This window comes from Seriola lalandi, unplaced genomic scaffold, assembly GCF_002814215.2.
Source record: "Seriola lalandi dorsalis isolate HSWRI2012SDOR001 ecotype SW California unplaced genomic scaffold, Sedor1 jcf7180002054660, whole genome shotgun sequence".
Taxonomy (NCBI): Eukaryota; Metazoa; Chordata; class Actinopteri; order Carangiformes; family Carangidae; genus Seriola; species Seriola lalandi.
Genome location: NW_019525213.1, coordinates 748,181 through 765,352, shown reverse-complemented (window position 1 = coordinate 765,352; position 17,172 = coordinate 748,181). Strand labels below are relative to the sequence as shown.

At 41.8% G+C, this 17,172-nt stretch overlaps 1 protein-coding gene across 1 annotated transcript; it reads left to right on the top strand.

The window, feature by feature from the left end:
- Positions 1-2,045: 2,045 nt before the first annotated feature.
- shprh (SNF2 histone linker PHD RING helicase) lies at positions 2,046-16,814 on the top strand. Its single transcript, XM_023421051.2, has 30 exons — positions 2,046-2,182; positions 3,060-3,650; positions 4,069-4,198; positions 4,354-4,572; positions 4,856-4,934; positions 5,608-5,758; positions 6,010-6,112; positions 6,208-6,467; positions 6,557-7,207; positions 7,738-7,989; positions 8,102-8,180; positions 8,358-8,521; positions 8,703-8,959; positions 9,212-9,333; positions 9,583-9,671; positions 9,916-10,008; positions 10,149-10,256; positions 10,489-10,631; positions 10,722-10,895; positions 11,022-11,084; positions 11,173-11,398; positions 12,078-12,215; positions 12,848-12,949; positions 13,070-13,141; positions 13,257-13,445; positions 13,627-13,719; positions 13,812-13,898; positions 14,671-14,849; positions 16,009-16,089; positions 16,203-16,814. Exons 2-30 carry the CDS (start codon positions 3,069-3,071, stop codon positions 16,297-16,299), a joined length of 4,983 nt encoding a protein of 1,660 aa, XP_023276819.1. The 5' UTR covers positions 2,046-2,182; positions 3,060-3,068; the 3' UTR covers positions 16,300-16,814.
- The last annotated feature ends 358 nt before the right edge of the window (positions 16,815-17,172 follow it).

The following is a 17,172-nucleotide window of genomic DNA, read 5'->3' as shown; positions in this document are numbered from 1 at the left end:
TTAAAAGATAGAATATGTCCCTCTTTTTCTGTCATGGATGACATGTAAAAACAGAATCACAGCACATACATCATGTATTAAAATATGCATATATATAAGGCAAACACATGAGTGCATTTAGTTTAAAGTGAGTAAAGCCCCTAAATATCAAGCTAAATACTGAATCTGGGGAATAGAAAGTTGTCTTTATAACAGAGAAAATCCTTTGAGTTTCAGCACCACGGACAGCTGCCTCTGTTATAGTTGATTCTCTATTTCAACCTGCGACTGTTTCTTCAACTTTTACCCCTCAAACAACACACACACACACACACACACACACACACACACACAAGACTGCGATATGTGCTCTGTCTGAATCATCTTCTCACCGTTTGACAGCTGACTCTAGCTCCTTATTCGCAGCTCTACAACCAGTGTCATCTACATTTTCCACATCGTCACCTACATGCATATGCATCCCAATTAGAGCGTGAAGCCTAATTGACGGAGCTGACTGAATGCTCGAGCAGGTTCAGGAAATCGTCCTCGTGTTAAGTCGCTGAGTCCGTGTCTGCAAAGCACCGCATCTAATAACTGACATGACTTTACCTACCTGCACCAGGCAGTTCGGGACATAGCGGGTCTGTGTCTCCTCTGAAGCAGCCAGACTGGACTCCAGTTCCTCTGCTGCGAAAACACGGTGGGACTGACTGTCTCTCTCTCTCTCGCCGTCTCTCTCTCTCTCGCCGTCTCTCTCTCTCTTTCTCTCTCTCTCCCCCCTTGTGTGTCTCTCTGTGTCTCTCTGCACTGATCATGAGGTGCCCCCTTCTTCTCCTCTTCCTCACTGCATCTTGAAAGCGGGTCACAGTCACTGCAGTGCCCCTGATTTGAAACCACAGTTCATACACGTTACGCCACAACATAACATCAACAACGTTTTTTGGGGAGTACATTTATATATGAATATGGAAATATCCATACAGAGAAAATGTAGGCATTGAGGGAGAGATGGTTTCCTGCAAATCCAGGATAACTGAATCAAATCTTTGTGTGGTGGAAGGTTGTTTATACTGCTAATGAAAAGTGTAAAAAGGCAGTTCAAACTTCAGATGAATTAGTCCTGCGGCGTCGTGGCCGACACTGACAGATGTGATGCACTTTCAACTCGCAGCTGCAGCCCTGAAGAGATCGTGCTCTGCTTCCGCCCTGTGGCTGATATGTGGTACTACAGCTGCAGGCGCATATTTAATTGAAACAATTTTTTTTTTTAAAGCTACTGATTTTACATTGCATAAATTTGCAATAATCAATAAATAAATAAAGTAATTGGAGAACTAAGAAAAAAGTAATCTCTCCCAAGGGGTTTTCTCCAAATATATTTCCATAATTATTTAACAACCTCCCATTTTTGTAATTTGTTAGTAGAAAATGTGATTTAGGCTAGAATTATACTAAAATCTAACTCAAATCAAAAGATATATCCAGAAAAAATCAGAAATTAAAAATATGGGAGACAAGACACTTACGACTTCTATTTACTCCTATTTACTCATATTGGCATAATAGCAAAGAAAAGTGAGCAACTTACCAGCAGTAGTTGACTGCGTTTTATATTCATATTTTACTTTTTCCAAAAGGTTTTATTTTGTTGTGTTTTATGTTAGTGTTGTAAATCAATGGTGTTTGTTCATATATAGTTACTTATTTTATATTGATATATTGGCCAGCCCTCTCTTGTAAATGAGATAGTGTATCTCTGGAGACTTCCTGGTTAAAAAAAGTAATTTATTAATTATTGATTAATACTAAAGTTCCATTTCATCGCAGTCCAAGTATTAAACATTGTAAATGAAAGTGGAAGTCATATGAAAGGAAAAACAAAATCGAAAGGACAAGGACAATGACGCAAAGAAGAAATTAGATTAAATAAAATAAAGCAAATAAATACACTAAGATAAAATAAAGGCCGATTGAATTTAAACGTGATTTTAAAAATATAATTAAGCGTGCTTTTATTATTGTAAACATCCTCCTTCTCTGACCTCACTTCCTGTTTTTAAAAATGGCGAACACCTACATTGTAGCCGCTAAGTGAAGTGTGTTTTGGTGCATTTCAGCTGAAATATCTGGAGCCACTGCAACATGAAACGACTTGCGATACAGCGATAGAAACCAGACGCGTTTGTGGGAAGCTCGAAAAGTAAACGTGCTCGTTTTTATCTCCTTGTTTTACAGCCAGACGATAAAATGCGCAGCGACACAGACAGTTCTCATTGTGTAACAGTGTTTATACATTTCAGCTCTGGTGCCTCACTCACGTAACATTCACTTTTAGTAAAAGGAAAATGTTGATAACAAAGCAGCAGAGACGAAATGCATGTTAACACACATTTAACTGCCTAGCTAGCAGCTGAATTACTGTGAGCAGTAATAACGGATAGGCAGATGTGAAGTGACAGAAGTTGTGTGTTTGTGTTATTGTTCTGACACGAGCTTAAGGTTAATTGCCAATAACTCTACATCTAGAAGACAATTTTTTTTTCTTTAATTTTACTGTTCTGTCTGGATTTGTAAAAATCTAACAGTAATTTATTCAGTGTTTCCAAAGCTTTGGGTTAATGTTTGTACCTCTCCAGGCCCGTTCACATCCTATAAGTTAAACCTTCTGTGAAGGGAAAATCATGGCCTAAGTTAATTGATCACAATTGCCTACACACAATACCCCTAATCTTTATTGGTGGTCACAAATAGATAATACTTTATTATAGAGTTTAAGTAAATCTGTGATGTGTGTAGGAGAAAGTAAACTTTAATTAGTAAACTTTTAAAATCAGTTCTATACCTCACCTGTGATTATCAAGAATTTAGTCGATCCATATCACTGAGCTTTAGGTCAAACATTTTGATTGTATAGTTATTTTATTTCTGAATTTTAAAAGATGTCGTCAGTGTCCTTTTTTGGTGTGAAAAACAAACTCACTCTGTCTGTGATATGTGTCATATGCCATTGAAGTATTAATAAAACTATTTAAGGTGGGGTCATTTTGTAATCAACACTCCATTTACTGTCCTTGTAGAGTTAAACCATGAGTAGCCGAAGAAAGAGAGCCCCTCCTGTGAGGGTCGATGAAGAAGCCAAGAAGAAGTTGGAATGGAACATGCTGGACGATCGCAAGAACGAGACGATCCAGGAGGAAGATGGTCCAGCCTGCTCTCTTCTTCCAGTCGACCCCACTCCCAGCAGCTCCTGTCTCTCAGCCACAGAGGAGGTGACCGAGGCTGCCTGTAGTCGCTCCGTCCGCTTCACAGAGGAACTCCCTGGTACGTCGTCAGAGGGCACTGCCGCCTCAGCCTCTCTGGCACTGACTGTTGTGCCGGCCTCGGAGCTGGGCCACATCTGGAAGTCGCTCGTTGGGGAGTTCAGCGTCCGTCCGGCTTGGCTGCCACGTGACTGCGAACAGAAAGCAGTCACGCTCCACAGGATGGGCGACCAGCTCTGCCTCAGTTACAGCAGCTGTGATGAGAGTTCAGGGCTGCAGTGGAAGCCTGATGAGGACACTTGCACAGCGGAGTGCAGCCTCCGTCGGATCCCACTGGAGGAACTTGACTGGCTGCAGAAGAGGAGGGTGATGCAGCTCTGCCACCAGACAAAAGAGGAGTCACTCAAAGTAAGAATGCAATAAGCACTCTTAATTCTACTACATTATAAACTGCCTCTTAGTTCTTCACACAACTCGGCACTTATTTTTCTTGTCTTTATTCTTTGTGGTGTTATTTTTATTGCTTTACCATTTATTCTGAATCACATGCATAGTGCCAGCACTTTTAATGTCTTCAATTGTATGTGGAACTTAATTGCAGCTAAGAAAACATGTATATTCTGAAATGTTTTATTGTCAACCGTGTAGATAAACCTGGTTTTAAAAATGTTGTGAACTTGTGACATACTGTCATGTTTATGAAGTTCCTAACTTTGTGTAAGCTTTCATTTTTTTCTCAAATAATTTTAGGGCATATTATCTATTTATTAGTTAGTTGTTTTCTCAATCAGCCAAAATTCAGCTGTTGTTTGTCTGCATGTGGCAGGTGGGGATTTACCTCTTGGAAACTGGGCTCGGGAAGCCCGACTTCCTCAGCGAGGGCAATGCTCGGATGAAGAAAGCAAATCAAGTAATGCAGAAGTTAATGGAGTATTTCTATGATTTCATTATCCCTGGTAAGTGTCTGGTCCTAATGTTCAATGTATACTGTGATCACCATGAACTTTTAATGTAAAGCAAAGTGAGTTTTAAATCAAGTATAACTCTGCATAACCCTCAATCATAATAATACACATCCTGTTTGAATTCTCTGCTCTGTTTTTCCATGTAGAAGTTGTCGAAAACGAGGAGGAGGAGTGTGACACCGACCTGGAGAGGCAGAATGTAGAGGAGCTCTATGATTACGTCAGACATATGCACCAAAGAGAGAGCCAGGAGGTGACCTTTGACGTCCAGCACAAGGCTCTAATTCCTGTGCTCAGACCCTACCAGAGCCAGGCCGTCAACTGGATGCTGAGGAGAGAAAAATACAGGAACACTTCACACAAAGGTACCGTAATAATGTGCCCTGATTTCTCTGCTGCACACGTTGAATTTTGATCGGTGAATATTAATATCTTCTTTGTCAAGAATTCTTTTAAGATAGAAATCCTAGAAATTTTATTGGTTTTTCCCTTGAGTGTATTAACTACAAATCATTTATGCATTTAATTAATTTTATAGCCAACACTGTATTTCTATACTGTGAGATACATTTATTAAAGTCAGAACAGTGAGAACAGAAATTATGTTACTGAAGCAAAGCAAATTAGATATTTACAATCTCGTTGCAGAACAATCGCTGCATTTCCTCTGGCGGGAGTTGATCACTTTGTGTGGCAAGAAGTTGTTCTACAACCCTTTCACCGGCTGGTAAGACCTTATATCCCTTCATAAACCCCAGATCAGATGTTTGTCTCTGACTCTTTTGCTGCAGCCTTTTTAACAATATAAGTGAATATAATTTATTTTTGCACTGGTTAAAACGCTGAAAAATTGCATTTGAAAAATGCATGTCCCTGTCTGCAGTTTTTGTGTGGAGTACTAGTTCAGTAGAAGAAGTTCTCTGTTGGTTTTCATTCAAAAAAAACCATGAAATTCTATTCAACTCCGTTGTTTTGGGGTAGTGGCAGATCTGTCAGAGGCCTCAACATAAAGTTAAAATGATCTGCATGGTGGGGCGTCGTGTAGCGTAGTGGTTTAAGCAGGCGCCCCATGTGTAGAGGCTACAGTCCTCGCTGCAGTTGGCCCCGGTTCGAATCTTTCGCTGCATGTCATTCCCCCTCTCTCTGCCTCCCTGTTTCCTGTCATTCTCCACTGTGCTGTCCATTAAAGGCATAAAAGCCCAAAAAAAAAAAAGATCTGCATGGTGAGGCACTTGTGAGAGTATTAATTGAGCCTTTTAACTGCAGTTACCACATCTTTTTGTGGATGCATAGCACTTCTGTGTTGTTGTTACTATCTGAGACACTTCCAGCGATGCTTGGAGGTATTTTCGGTTTTCAACATATTACCTGTTTTTGTTTGTTTTTGTTTTTTCTCACAGCATAATTCGAGAATTTCCACTGGCTGGCATCGAGTGGCCAGGTGGGATACTGGCTGATGAGATGGGGCTCGGAAAGACAGTGGAAGTTCTGGCTCTCATCCTGTTTCACACCCGGCAGGACCTGGAGCAGGAGGCCCTTACCCTGCCGGTGGTGAGGATCAGTGGGCAGCTAGAGTTAAAAATACAGAGTTTATTAAAAACCTAGAATGTCACCTTTTTCTTCTCTTATTTATTTTTTCTCTCCCTTTACCGTGGGTGATTATTCACAGTCATAGGAATATTTATATGAATTTTGTCAGCTTTTTACCCTAATTTAAAGCACTCTGTATATAAGGCATCAGCTTAATTGTGAAATGGGAAATGTTCTGTATTTTCATGATGATGTATTTCTTGGTTTTGCAGGGAAAATCTGTGAATTACTTTGTTCCTCCTCCTCCATTAGAAAGAAAGAAAGTAATCCGCTGCAAGGTCGAAGCCCAGCCTAAAATGAAAATATCTTACCCTGGTACGTCACTCACAGTCCTCTCAGACATCACAGCTTTTATTGCCTTTTGCAGTTTCATTTCAATTCCCTTCAACATGTTGTGTATTTTTCTGCAGCTGTGCGCGTCATGCTGCTCACTGCCATTAAGGAAATGAGATCTGGCAAAGGAGCCTCAGTCAACGCTGTCTTCACCTATATCCGCACCACTTACGGTTATGACCTCTTAAAGAACCGCAACCACATCAAGAAGACGATGGCTAAGCTGATAGATGAAGGCCTGGTTGACCGGGTTAAAGGTCGTGGCTTGGCAGGGTCATTTAAACTGGGGAAGAACTACAAAGAAACAAAGAAGACATTAGCAGGAGCATCCAAGTCGGTAAGAATGAGCTGCTTCCAATATGAATCTATTATCCCACCAATATATTTGTTGTAACATCTAGCTTTTGTCTGTTTTCTTCTTTTTAGATTACAAAAAACACAGAGGGCACGCCCAGGAAAATGTTTCAGAGACGAGCAAAGGAGAAGGCCGAAGCAGCTCTGCAGAGCTCTCTGACAGAGGATCAAAGAGATCTGAGCCCCCCTGCGTCTGACTGTCCTGTACCAGAGGAAACAGAAACAAAGGACTGGGATGAAAATTTTAGCGAGAAAGCGGATCAGTCGGATGACATGCTGGACACGTCCACAACATCCTTACAGATGTCACAGGACAAAAGTGAGTCAGATACGCAGGACACGCCCAGAATGGACTATCTACATGAAGAAAGGGGAGAAGCTCCTCAGATTGTTTCACAGGAGGAGACAGAAACCCCCACCAGAGCGTCTGTGGTCCCTTTCAACACCCCAGACTACCGCTTTGAGTGCATCTGTGGCGAGCTGGGCATTATTGACTACAAGGCCCGTGTCCAGTGTATGAACTGCCAGCTGTGGCAGCATGCGGACTGCGTTAACTACAAAGAGGAAAGCCTTGAAACTACCCCTTTCTACTGCCCTCACTGCCTGGTCGCCATGAAACCCGTCTCCACCGGTGCCACCCTCATCATCTCCCCAAGCTCCATCTGCCACCAGTGGGTAGAGGAGATCAACCGACACATCAGGTCCTCCTCGCTCCGAGTGCTGGTGAGAAAGTAGATGTAGATATATGAGTCTTTTGGTCAAATATTGAACTAAAGATGTCTTTATTTTCTTAAGTTAGTTAATTATAAAGTAAATAGTTAATTATTATACCAGCTACTAATCATCATGGTTTTGTGTTTTGTTAAGCCAAATAAAAGCTGACCAGCCATCTTGCATTACAAATACATTTGTTTGCTCTTATATCCATAAAGAACAGGCAGAAATGCCTTGGAAAAAAAAAAGTTTGGAGCCTCTGGAGACCCGTTAGAGACCAGTGGGGGGCCCCAGACAACACTCTGATCACGAATCTTTAAAAACGAAATCTTTGTTTGGTTTTAACTACGTTCGTTGTCATTACAGCTACTAATCATGGCTAATGTGTGTATTCTGTGAGGCCCAAGAAAAGCTGACCAGTCATGTTGCACCACAAAAGTGCAACATGATCTAACATGCACTTGTATTTCCTTGCACTTCCAAAGAGCAAACACTGACAAAACTATAACATTAAATCGATATGTCTTCTGTCACCTCAGGTTTATCAGGGTGTGAAGAAACATGGATTCATCCAGCCACATATGCTCGCCGAGCAGGACGTGGTCATCACCACCTACGACGTGCTGCGGTCAGAGCTCAACTACGTCGACATTCCTCACAGTAACAGCAAGGACGGACGCCGCTTCCGCAACCAGAAGCGCTACATGGCCGTTCCCAGTCCTCTGGTGGCTGTGGAGTGGTGGCGCATCTGTCTGGACGAGGCTCAGATGGTTGAATGTCCAACTGCGAAGGTATGAAGACCTGTGGTTTGGTTAGGTTTACTTCTAGCTATGTGTGTACAGTATTTTATTTCAGTTTGTATAATGAAACATTGATTTATTCTCTCTGTTATTCTCCTGTCAGGCTGCAGAAATGGCTCTGCGTCTTGCATCTGTCAACCGCTGGTGTGTCAGTGGCACTCCTGTCCAGAGAGGCTTAGAAGGTAAAACCAAGAAAATCTTTACACTGCAAAAGAATGAACCCTAGTAACAACGCAGACCTTGAATATGAGGATCTGTGATAGTGTCTAGAGAAAGACAGGAAACATTGGTAGAGAGAGGGGTATGACATGAAAGTAAGACAAAAGTTCCTTCTTAAACTGATGTTGCTCTCTGTCCAGATCTGTACGGCCTTGTCCTTTTTTTGGGAGTTGACCCGTACTGGGTGAAACACTGGTGGGACCAGCTGCTTTATCGCCCTTATCGACGTGGAAACACCGAACCTCTATACCATGTAATCGCTCAGTTACTATGGCGATCGGCTAAAAAAGACGTCATTGATCAGGTAGGTTTTCAAACTCTCTGTGATTGTGTTTAATTCAAAATTCTCAAACTTTCGCATAAATCTTAACTACCTCTTCCAGTGCTGTGAATTTTTTTTTAATAATGCCATGACAACACATTTCAGGGTTTGTGCGCATGTCAGAAAGTGTTTGATGATCCTATTTCCTTCTTATGTTCTCCAGATCCAGATTCCCCCTCAGACAGAGGAGGTGCACTGGCTGCACTTCTCCCCTGTCGAGGGTCACTTCTACCACCGTCAGCACGAGGTCTGCTCCCAGGACGCTCTGGTCAAACTCAGGAAGATCTCCGACTGGAGCCTGAAACTCGGCAGCCTCGACCGCCGCACCGTCAACACCATCCTGTGCCCGCTGCTGAGGCTGCGTCAGGCCTGCTGCCATCCACAGGCTGTGAGGGGGGAATTCCTGCCTCTGCAGAAAAGGTAGATGACCCTTGATATTATGTTTCCAAGGCACTTGTTGTGGAAGAGAGGTCTTTTTCTGAAGGCAGCTGCACCAGTTAATTAACAATTTGCTGGACTAAATAGAGTTTCACAGCATTAATAATGATAAAAGATCGCAGCAACCTTTTTATCAATTACATGGCGTGCAGTTGTGTTTGTTTAAAGCTGACCCGTTCTATGTCATTTGCGTTTTGAGGGTTTGTTAAGTGGGTTTGTCTGTCTCCACCCCAGCACCATGACGATGGAGGAGCTGCTGAAGTCCCTGCAGAAGAAATGTCGAGTGGAGTGTGAAGAAGCTCACAGACAATTGGTGTGCGCGCTCAATGGCCTGGCTGGAATCCACATCATCAGAGGTATAAAACCCCACTTCTGCACTTGTGCTCCCTCCGCTCCCAGTTTCCCATGGGAATCAGTTCAAACAAAACACAAGCCATGATCTCACCTTTATGTCTCACAACACTTTCTGTAGCAAGACGCTTTGTTGAGGCAAGTCTCAGTAAGGCCATACGTATAATGTGGCTGGTTTTCTATAGCGCGTCTCATTCACTCTACATGTGACGGACACGTTGAGGGTCACTAACCGTTTGCTTTGCCGCCTGCAGATGAGTTTGTAGAGGCCGTGGAGATGTATAGAGAAGTGCTTCGCTCATCAGAGGAGCACAAAGGCAGACTGAAAACAGATTCATTGCAGGTACGTGGCCTCATCCTGTTCACGTTTTTTCATGTGTCTCATTACTGAAACAACCCTGACAAACCATCTGCTCATATCGGATGAATAATTGCATCAAATTAGATTAAAATAAAAGCTTTTGGTTGAAAGTATATTGATCCCTGATGGATATAATATCTGTGTTCAAAACAGATACTCCATGACTTTATGGTCTATGTATAAATAAAAAAAAAGTTATATTACTTTTGTGTGTTTTTTTAAATAGAGACTTCATGCTACCCATAATTTGATGGAACTTCTGAGTGCAAAGCATCCTGGGATACCTCCTACACTGAGAGATGACCGACTAAGTGAGGAGGTAATATATAAATATTTCTCATTAGCGCTGGGAACGAGGTTCTTGCATGCTACTGTCGGTTGTTCTTGCAGAGCTTGTTTTTAAAGTAAGACCCACCACAACTGTGTCTCCTGTCGCTCTCATCCTCTGTGTGTCTTCAGGCTGTGCAGCTGCGACAGCACTACATGACCAAATATGACTCTGAGGTGGCAGACGCCCATCAGGGCCTGCAGCCGGTGCTACAGAACATCAAAGAGCTAAAACGCAAAGTGAGAAACTTCTTTCTTCCCATTGTGTTACACAGAATTATAATTAATCCACCAAATGACAATATTTGGACACACTGAAGTTAAATTGATCTGTATTTGGAGTAATATTGTAATGAAGACAGACCCAAAAACTTCATTTCTTCATATGTCAATTTGTAAATGGCAGTTTTTGCACATAATCTAGATTATCAAAGAGATTCAATGAAACAAGAACACAACCCTCTTTTTCAAGGTCAAGCTGAACGCTCCCTGGTGGCTGGACGTCATCCAGAGGGCAATCCGCTGCTCCAACGACGACGATCTGGTGTCCCGCATCAAGAACGAGCTGACATCCAGCTACAAACAACAAGCCAGCAAGCTCTCCATGGCTGACAAGTACAGAATTCACTTTTCACAAAAGGAGATTATATTTGATATTTATCCTTAGACGAACATGTAGTAAAAAGCGAACGTGCTGTCCTGCAGGTTCCGTGACGCCTGTGGTTTGCAGTTCCTGCTCACCACACAAATGCAAGATCTGATGAAATCCCAAAAGACTGTGCAAGACGCAGTGAAGAGTCTTGAAGGTCCAGCTTCACAGAAAGTGATTGATGAGGTCACCATTTGTCACCTCAGGCCTATGAGGCTGCCGCTCAACAAGTAAGACGACAGCATTTTGTCTCTTTTGTCAACATTTCAGCAAAGCTTTTGAGTGTGTTTCATAACTCTCAAGGAACTAAAATGTATTTCTATAATGACTAATATTCCTCTCGTGTCATATTCCAGCTGTGTCTTTTGCAAAGCTGATGAACTTTTCACAGATTACGAGTCCAAGTTGTTTTCTCACACGTAAGTAGAACAATATTTTTAGACCTGTCAGATCATCAGTTTCATTGCATGAAAACATAGTGTTATAATTGGAAAAATTCCCTCACAGGGTGAAAGGTCAGACGGCCATCTTTGAAGAAATGATTGAGGATGAAGAGGGGCTGGTGGACGACCGTCTCCCCACCACCAGCCGAGGACTCTGGGCGGCCAGCGAGACCGAGCGCACCCTGAAGGCCATCTTGTCTTTTGCCAAAGCTAAACGTATGGATCCAGAGCTGGTGGAGGAGGGCAACACTTTCATGGAGCTGTTTGAGAACTGGAAGAAGGAGTACAAGGTCTGTACACACACTCACAACCTATGTGTTTATTTTCAAGCAGGCACAACCTGTTTAAAAAGCAAAGTACAAGTTACACGAGATTCTTCTACAACAATTTAAAAAGCGGTACACCCCCTTTCTGCACAGGACTGTTGGACAAAATGTTAAGAGGGTTTGTGAATTTGAATGGAACTGAATGGTTTAAAACTAGGTTTAAGATTCAATAAACAGTGTGTGCTTTTAAAAAGTGTGTTTTTGTTCAAGAAATGACATGGGCATGTGCAGTTCATTACAAAGAGTTTAGCACAGGATCATGAGGCATTTTTTAAATGTTATAATGTATTAAAGTCAGTCAATAAAAAGACATTATTTAGGCCACTGTTTTGATCTTCTATCTAACTGTCTATCTGATCTTTTGCTAAATATGTTTCATTTTGCTCAAATGTACAACAAACAACTTAACACATTTACATTATTTTCTTATCTACTAGTGATGCCTCTGGAGAATATGAATCAGTAAAAGAGTAAATCGATCACCTCAGGTTGGGAGTTTGTCTTCCTAGAGAGGGTAAAATCAGCAGATCACTCTTGCTGAGAGTCATGGTCATTCAGTAGGCATTTAGAAATGATTGTACCCTCAGCAGTGCAAATATAAGTGTAATAGGCTGGAATGAAAGCTGCCTCTGTCTCTCCTCAGGTGCTGCATGAATACTGGATGGTGCTGCGCAATCACGTGTCAGCCATCGATGAGTTGGGTATGGCCACAGAGAGGCTCCGTGTGCGTCTCCCCGACGAGCCCAAGCCCAAACTGCTGCACATCATCGAGCCGCATGAGGTGAATGACAGACAACCACACACCTCTGTTATTACAACTTGCTTATGTCCGTCTGTTTGTTTAAAGGGTTCTTTAAAAAATTAAGTCAGTTTTATTTCTAAACCCCAATATCATTAATCACAAATTTGGGGCTTTAGAATCTGTACATACATATGACACCCTCTGTCCTTCGACCCTCATTTCAGAAAAACAAGAAAAGTCTAAAAAAAATCTTTGATCAGGTTTTTTAAAATCAAGTGTTTGTGTTTATGTTCTTAATTTCCACACCAAAACGAATCTAGATTTGCACAATCAATGTTTTCACACTCATTGTTAATGTGCTGATGAAAACGTGCACAGTCTGTTCCTGTAGCCAACATAACTAGCTTCCACTGATGTAAACTCTTTGTGGAGCGGAGGTCTGCTTTGGATGATTGTTTCCCAGTGATCTACAGTGTAATTTTTGTAATGAAAGGGTTGATTAAACATCAAAATTTTTATTTTATTTTTTAAATTCTGTAACTAACATGAACATGTACATAATATCCTCTGCTGAGAGCATGCAGCAGAGCACTGCTGAAAAGAATGTAATATTCTGCTTTAACTATTTTTATTGCATTCCTGACCTCTGCCCTCGACTGTTTCGCTTCCAGGTGGAGCAGAACAGAGTCAAGCTTCTGAACGACCAGGCAGTCGCCAAGTCTCAGCTTCAAAAGAAGCTTGGCCAGTTTCTGTATCTCACAAATCTGGAGAAGGTAATTTACCCTTCATAGGAACAACAAAGTACATAGATTCTTCAGTGGCTCATTCAGAGACTCCATCTCAAGCATTGTGATATGATCTCACTCTAAATAACATAAATTCCTTTGTTCCAGTCTCAGGACAAGTCCACTGGAGGTCTGAACCCAGAGCCATGTCCCATCTGTGCTCGGCCCCTGGGACAGGAGGTGAGTATTGTTTAGTTGCAAGAAAGAAATCTTCAGGGTTTTACATAATTTATTTACGTCCGTGTTTCTTTGCTGACAGTTTCACGAAGGCTTGTGTCTCCTCTCTCTTTTCCAGTGGGCCGTGCTGACTTGTGGCCACTGCTTCTGTAACGAGTGCATCGCTATCATCGTGGAGCAGTACAGCGTGGGCTCAAGGCGGCGTGCCATCAAATGCGCCATTTGTAGGCAGACCACGTCCCACACAGAGATCTCCTACGTGTTCACCACACAGTCGTCCAGTCAGGACCAGGACATCCCGGTCAAGGTCAGTCAGCATCTTCATAATAAAACAGGCCCAGGTCTGGATTTTTATTTCATATGTCACTTATGGCTGGATCCAGATGTAATGATTATTCAGATTTGATTCCATCTGGTTTAATAGTTAAATGCATTTTGTTGCTCACCTGATTGATTATGCCTAACTTTCCTCTTCCTGTGTCTGTCAGGGAAGCCACTCGACCAAAGTGGAGGCAGTGGTGAGAACGCTGAAGAAGATTCAAGTGACCGACCCCGGGGCCAAGTGTCTCGTTTTCTCCACGGTAACTGTGAACCGTCCCTGCTCAGTGAGATGGTAGTTATAAGTTGGATGATTTAGTTTGATGACACAGTTTTCGTTTTCTCTCCTGCACAGTGGCAAAGCGTCCTGGACATCATTGCCAAGGCCTTGTTCGACAACAACATGGAGTTCTCACAAATCAATGGGATTCACAAATTTCAGGTTTGACTATTTCTACATGATGCACACCACTGTTAATCACACAGCTGCTTTTTACCGCTTTGTTCTATTCTGCACTGTCCACCACCACTACTACGCCTTTTCTAGCAAGTTGTTCGATATATTTCCTCCACACCCACACAGATTTTTCCTGTCACTTTTAGGTTAAGTTGATTTCATGGCTTGCAAAAATCCCCTTGGGGTTTTAAAGAAACCCTAATCCTGTAATGGTGGAAATCCAAGGTCGAGATTAACTCCAAAATCCAGCCATTTGTCCTTTTGCTCAAAGTCTTATCTTCAGAATATTTCAAGGAACTCGATTTCCCAGTTTGTGAGATAAATAAATAAATATCCCTTGTCTGTCATTCATATTGACCTTGGCTTCTTATAATGGAGGTTCCTCTCTGGCCACCTCTCTGTTAAATCTGGAACCAGATTTTTATTTCATTTTCCATCGAGATTCAATCAAGATTATTTAAATTCCCAATAATTTATCCATAGTTTCAGTGGGTCAACCAGGATTAAGGATCCAACAACCCACTAAAAAGAATTGAGTCAGGCTGGGCAACAGGACAGAGGTGTGGCATCCTGTGGAAAATATCAGGGGAAAACACTGAGTACAACATGAGTTGAATACAACAAAATGTCACCTATCAGCATAATCAGAAACCTCTTGCACGCAAACAAATAAATGACACGACAGAAAACGTATTTGCAGATATCTCCTCGTCCAGTTCTGATTATAACAGTCGCATTATTGACTTCGATGTTCCAGGAGAATCTGAGCTCCTTCAAATACGAAAAGGAGATGAATATTCTCCTCCTTCCTCTCCACACGGGCTCCAACGGTCTGAACATCATCGAAGCGACTCACGTGCTGCTGGTTGAGCCCATCCTCAACCCGGCTCATGAGCTCCAGGCCATCGGCAGGGTGCACCGGATTGGCCAAACCAAGTAAGGAGCAGAGGGTTAAGTGTGCCAGTAAACTGCTGTGTTCCTGTGGTTTAGGTCTGCAGATGCAGCAAAATTAATAGCGTACATTTTGTGCAGCCTGCGGGTAGTGAGTCTGACAGATACAGTTTATTCTTTTTTCCATGGCTGCTGTTTTCTCTGTGTGTGTCTTTGAGGTTTTATATTTTAACACTTGCACCAACTCCACTGCTGAAGCCACTACTTTCCTTTCCTGTTGATGCCACCTAGGCCTGTCTACACCTTTAATTCTAAACTGCTGCTGCTGCTGTTTCTTTTCATGCTAATTGGTGGGACAGTTTGGACTAGAACTGCTTCTACCACACAATACTAGAGTAAGGGAATATGTAAACACTTTGGGAAATGTACTCATTGACTATTTTGCATAGAGTTGGGTAAGAAAATCAATACCACTCTCATGTCTGTACTCTAAGTACAAAAAGGGTTTAAAAACCGAACAAACAAAGTGTAAAAATGACATGTTGTGGTTTTGCAGGGGGTTGCCAGACTATTTCCTGGCTGTGGGCAGTGACTTCCTGCAGCACATAATCCCCTTTAAACCATTTTCTTAATGTATAGGGCACAGACAGGAGAGTGGATACGTGGCATGAATTTTCTCTCGCAACTCAGCAAGGAAGCAAATTAGCATATTTCTCTAAATGTCTGCTTAGCTGAAGCTTCATTGTGACAATAATGTCACAATGTCAGAGCAAAAAGTAATTAAACACCACACGCCTCAACAGAGGCTGCACAATCCTTACATTTGTATTTTGATAATGGAAAATATTTGCTATAGAAACTTAATATCTGCATCTGCATTCATATTTGCATTACAATGCCGAGTGGTAAACAAGTGAGGGATGTGTTGGCCAGATTATGTAGTAATGAATGTAAAAACATATAAACCCTAATGTCTCATCATGTTGAGAAATAATCCTCCAGCTAAAACAAAATGAACCAAATTAAAAAAAAAAAAAAAAAATTAATTGAAGTAAGGTGTTAAATTCTTTTCCTTTATAGCTTGAATAATCCCATAGGATCATGGCTGTTTGTGACCTTTATTTACTTCACTAGTGCACTTCATGACGAGTGTCCCCTCCTGTTTTGCACATTCAATGTAATTTCTATTTTCTCTTTCCACCAGACCAACATTTGTTCACAGATTCCTCATTAAATCCACTATTGAAGAGAGAATGCAGGCAATGCTGAAGACAGCGGAGAAAAGGTGAGAGCTCACAGTGTGTGGGAAATTGAAAATGAATTAAAAATTTTGACATGTAAAGCTCGGACGTGGCAGCCGCAAAGTACCAATAAATGTTGTTGTTTCTTCAATTCTAGTCACACCAGCACAGCCATGAAGCACTCGGAGGCTGCAGTACTGACAGTAGCTGACCTCGCTGATCTGTTTACGGAAGATACTGAACCTCTGGAGTGAGTGTGAACACCGAGCCGCAGACAGGAAGGGACTCCTGCTGAAGACACAAAGGCAAAGACAGCTCGCTCTTTACGCAGTGCCGATGGCCGCACTCTGATTTTGCACATTCCACTTTTTTATATAAGCATCCTGAAGTCATCAAATGCATTTCCAAAAAGGATATTTTAGCAGATCACTGACAACAGACTACAACATGTGTCTTATTTGTATTCAAGATCAAATTTTAAATCTCTTTGGAGTACTTGTGAATTTGGGTCACTTGTCATAGTTGTAACTTATCTGATTCAGTAACTATTCAGCTCAGTCCAAGTACATATTTGATGGTCATGTTTGACTGGACTGTACAGTATTGTTGTTTGTGTTAATCTAATATAGCTATGTACATTTATATGGAACGTCATTGTATGGCAAGACAGACGAACATGGACGAATCCAGATGCTGAAATCACATCAGTGACTGAGGCATTCTCACAACATTCAGGAAATAAAAATCTGTCGATGACAGACTGTCACTATGTTATGACTCTTTTTATCCGGTGCTTTTATTGTGGTTTTTTCCTTTGCAGTAAAAATGGAGTGGAGGCAGGAAGGAAGCCATTGACCTTTACTCACTTCTGTCCTTAAATCACTTTTACGTCTTTACAATAAGAGCAGAAGTGAGAGAATATAGCAGGATTCTCCTCTTCCAGACAATCTTCTTCAAGCCATTTGTCTGTTAAAACAATGCCGGACAGTTCGGCCTAACACTTGAGCCTGTCTTATTTGCAAGACAAAAAAAGTAGGAGATTCAGTCTCTTGGAAACTAATCTTGTAAATTAAACTCATAAAAGTCAGACGTTTTCTGCCTTGTTGCAGCAGTTATCTCATCTTTTT

What these genes read in the sequence shown, in the direction of transcription:
- shprh (XM_023421051.2), top strand. Translation starts at nt 3,069, where the DNA reads ATGAGTAGCCGAAGAAAGAGAGCCCCTCCTGTGAGGGTCGATGAAGAA. An exon ending in CAGGAACACTTCACACAAAG is followed by an intron (nt 4,573 to 4,855) that starts GTACCGTAATAA and finishes ATCTCGTTGCAG; the next exon opens with AACAATCGCTGCATTTCCTC. An exon ending in CTGAAGACAGCGGAGAAAAG is followed by an intron (nt 16,090 to 16,202) that starts GTGAGAGCTCAC and finishes CTTCAATTCTAG; the next exon opens with TCACACCAGCACAGCCATGA.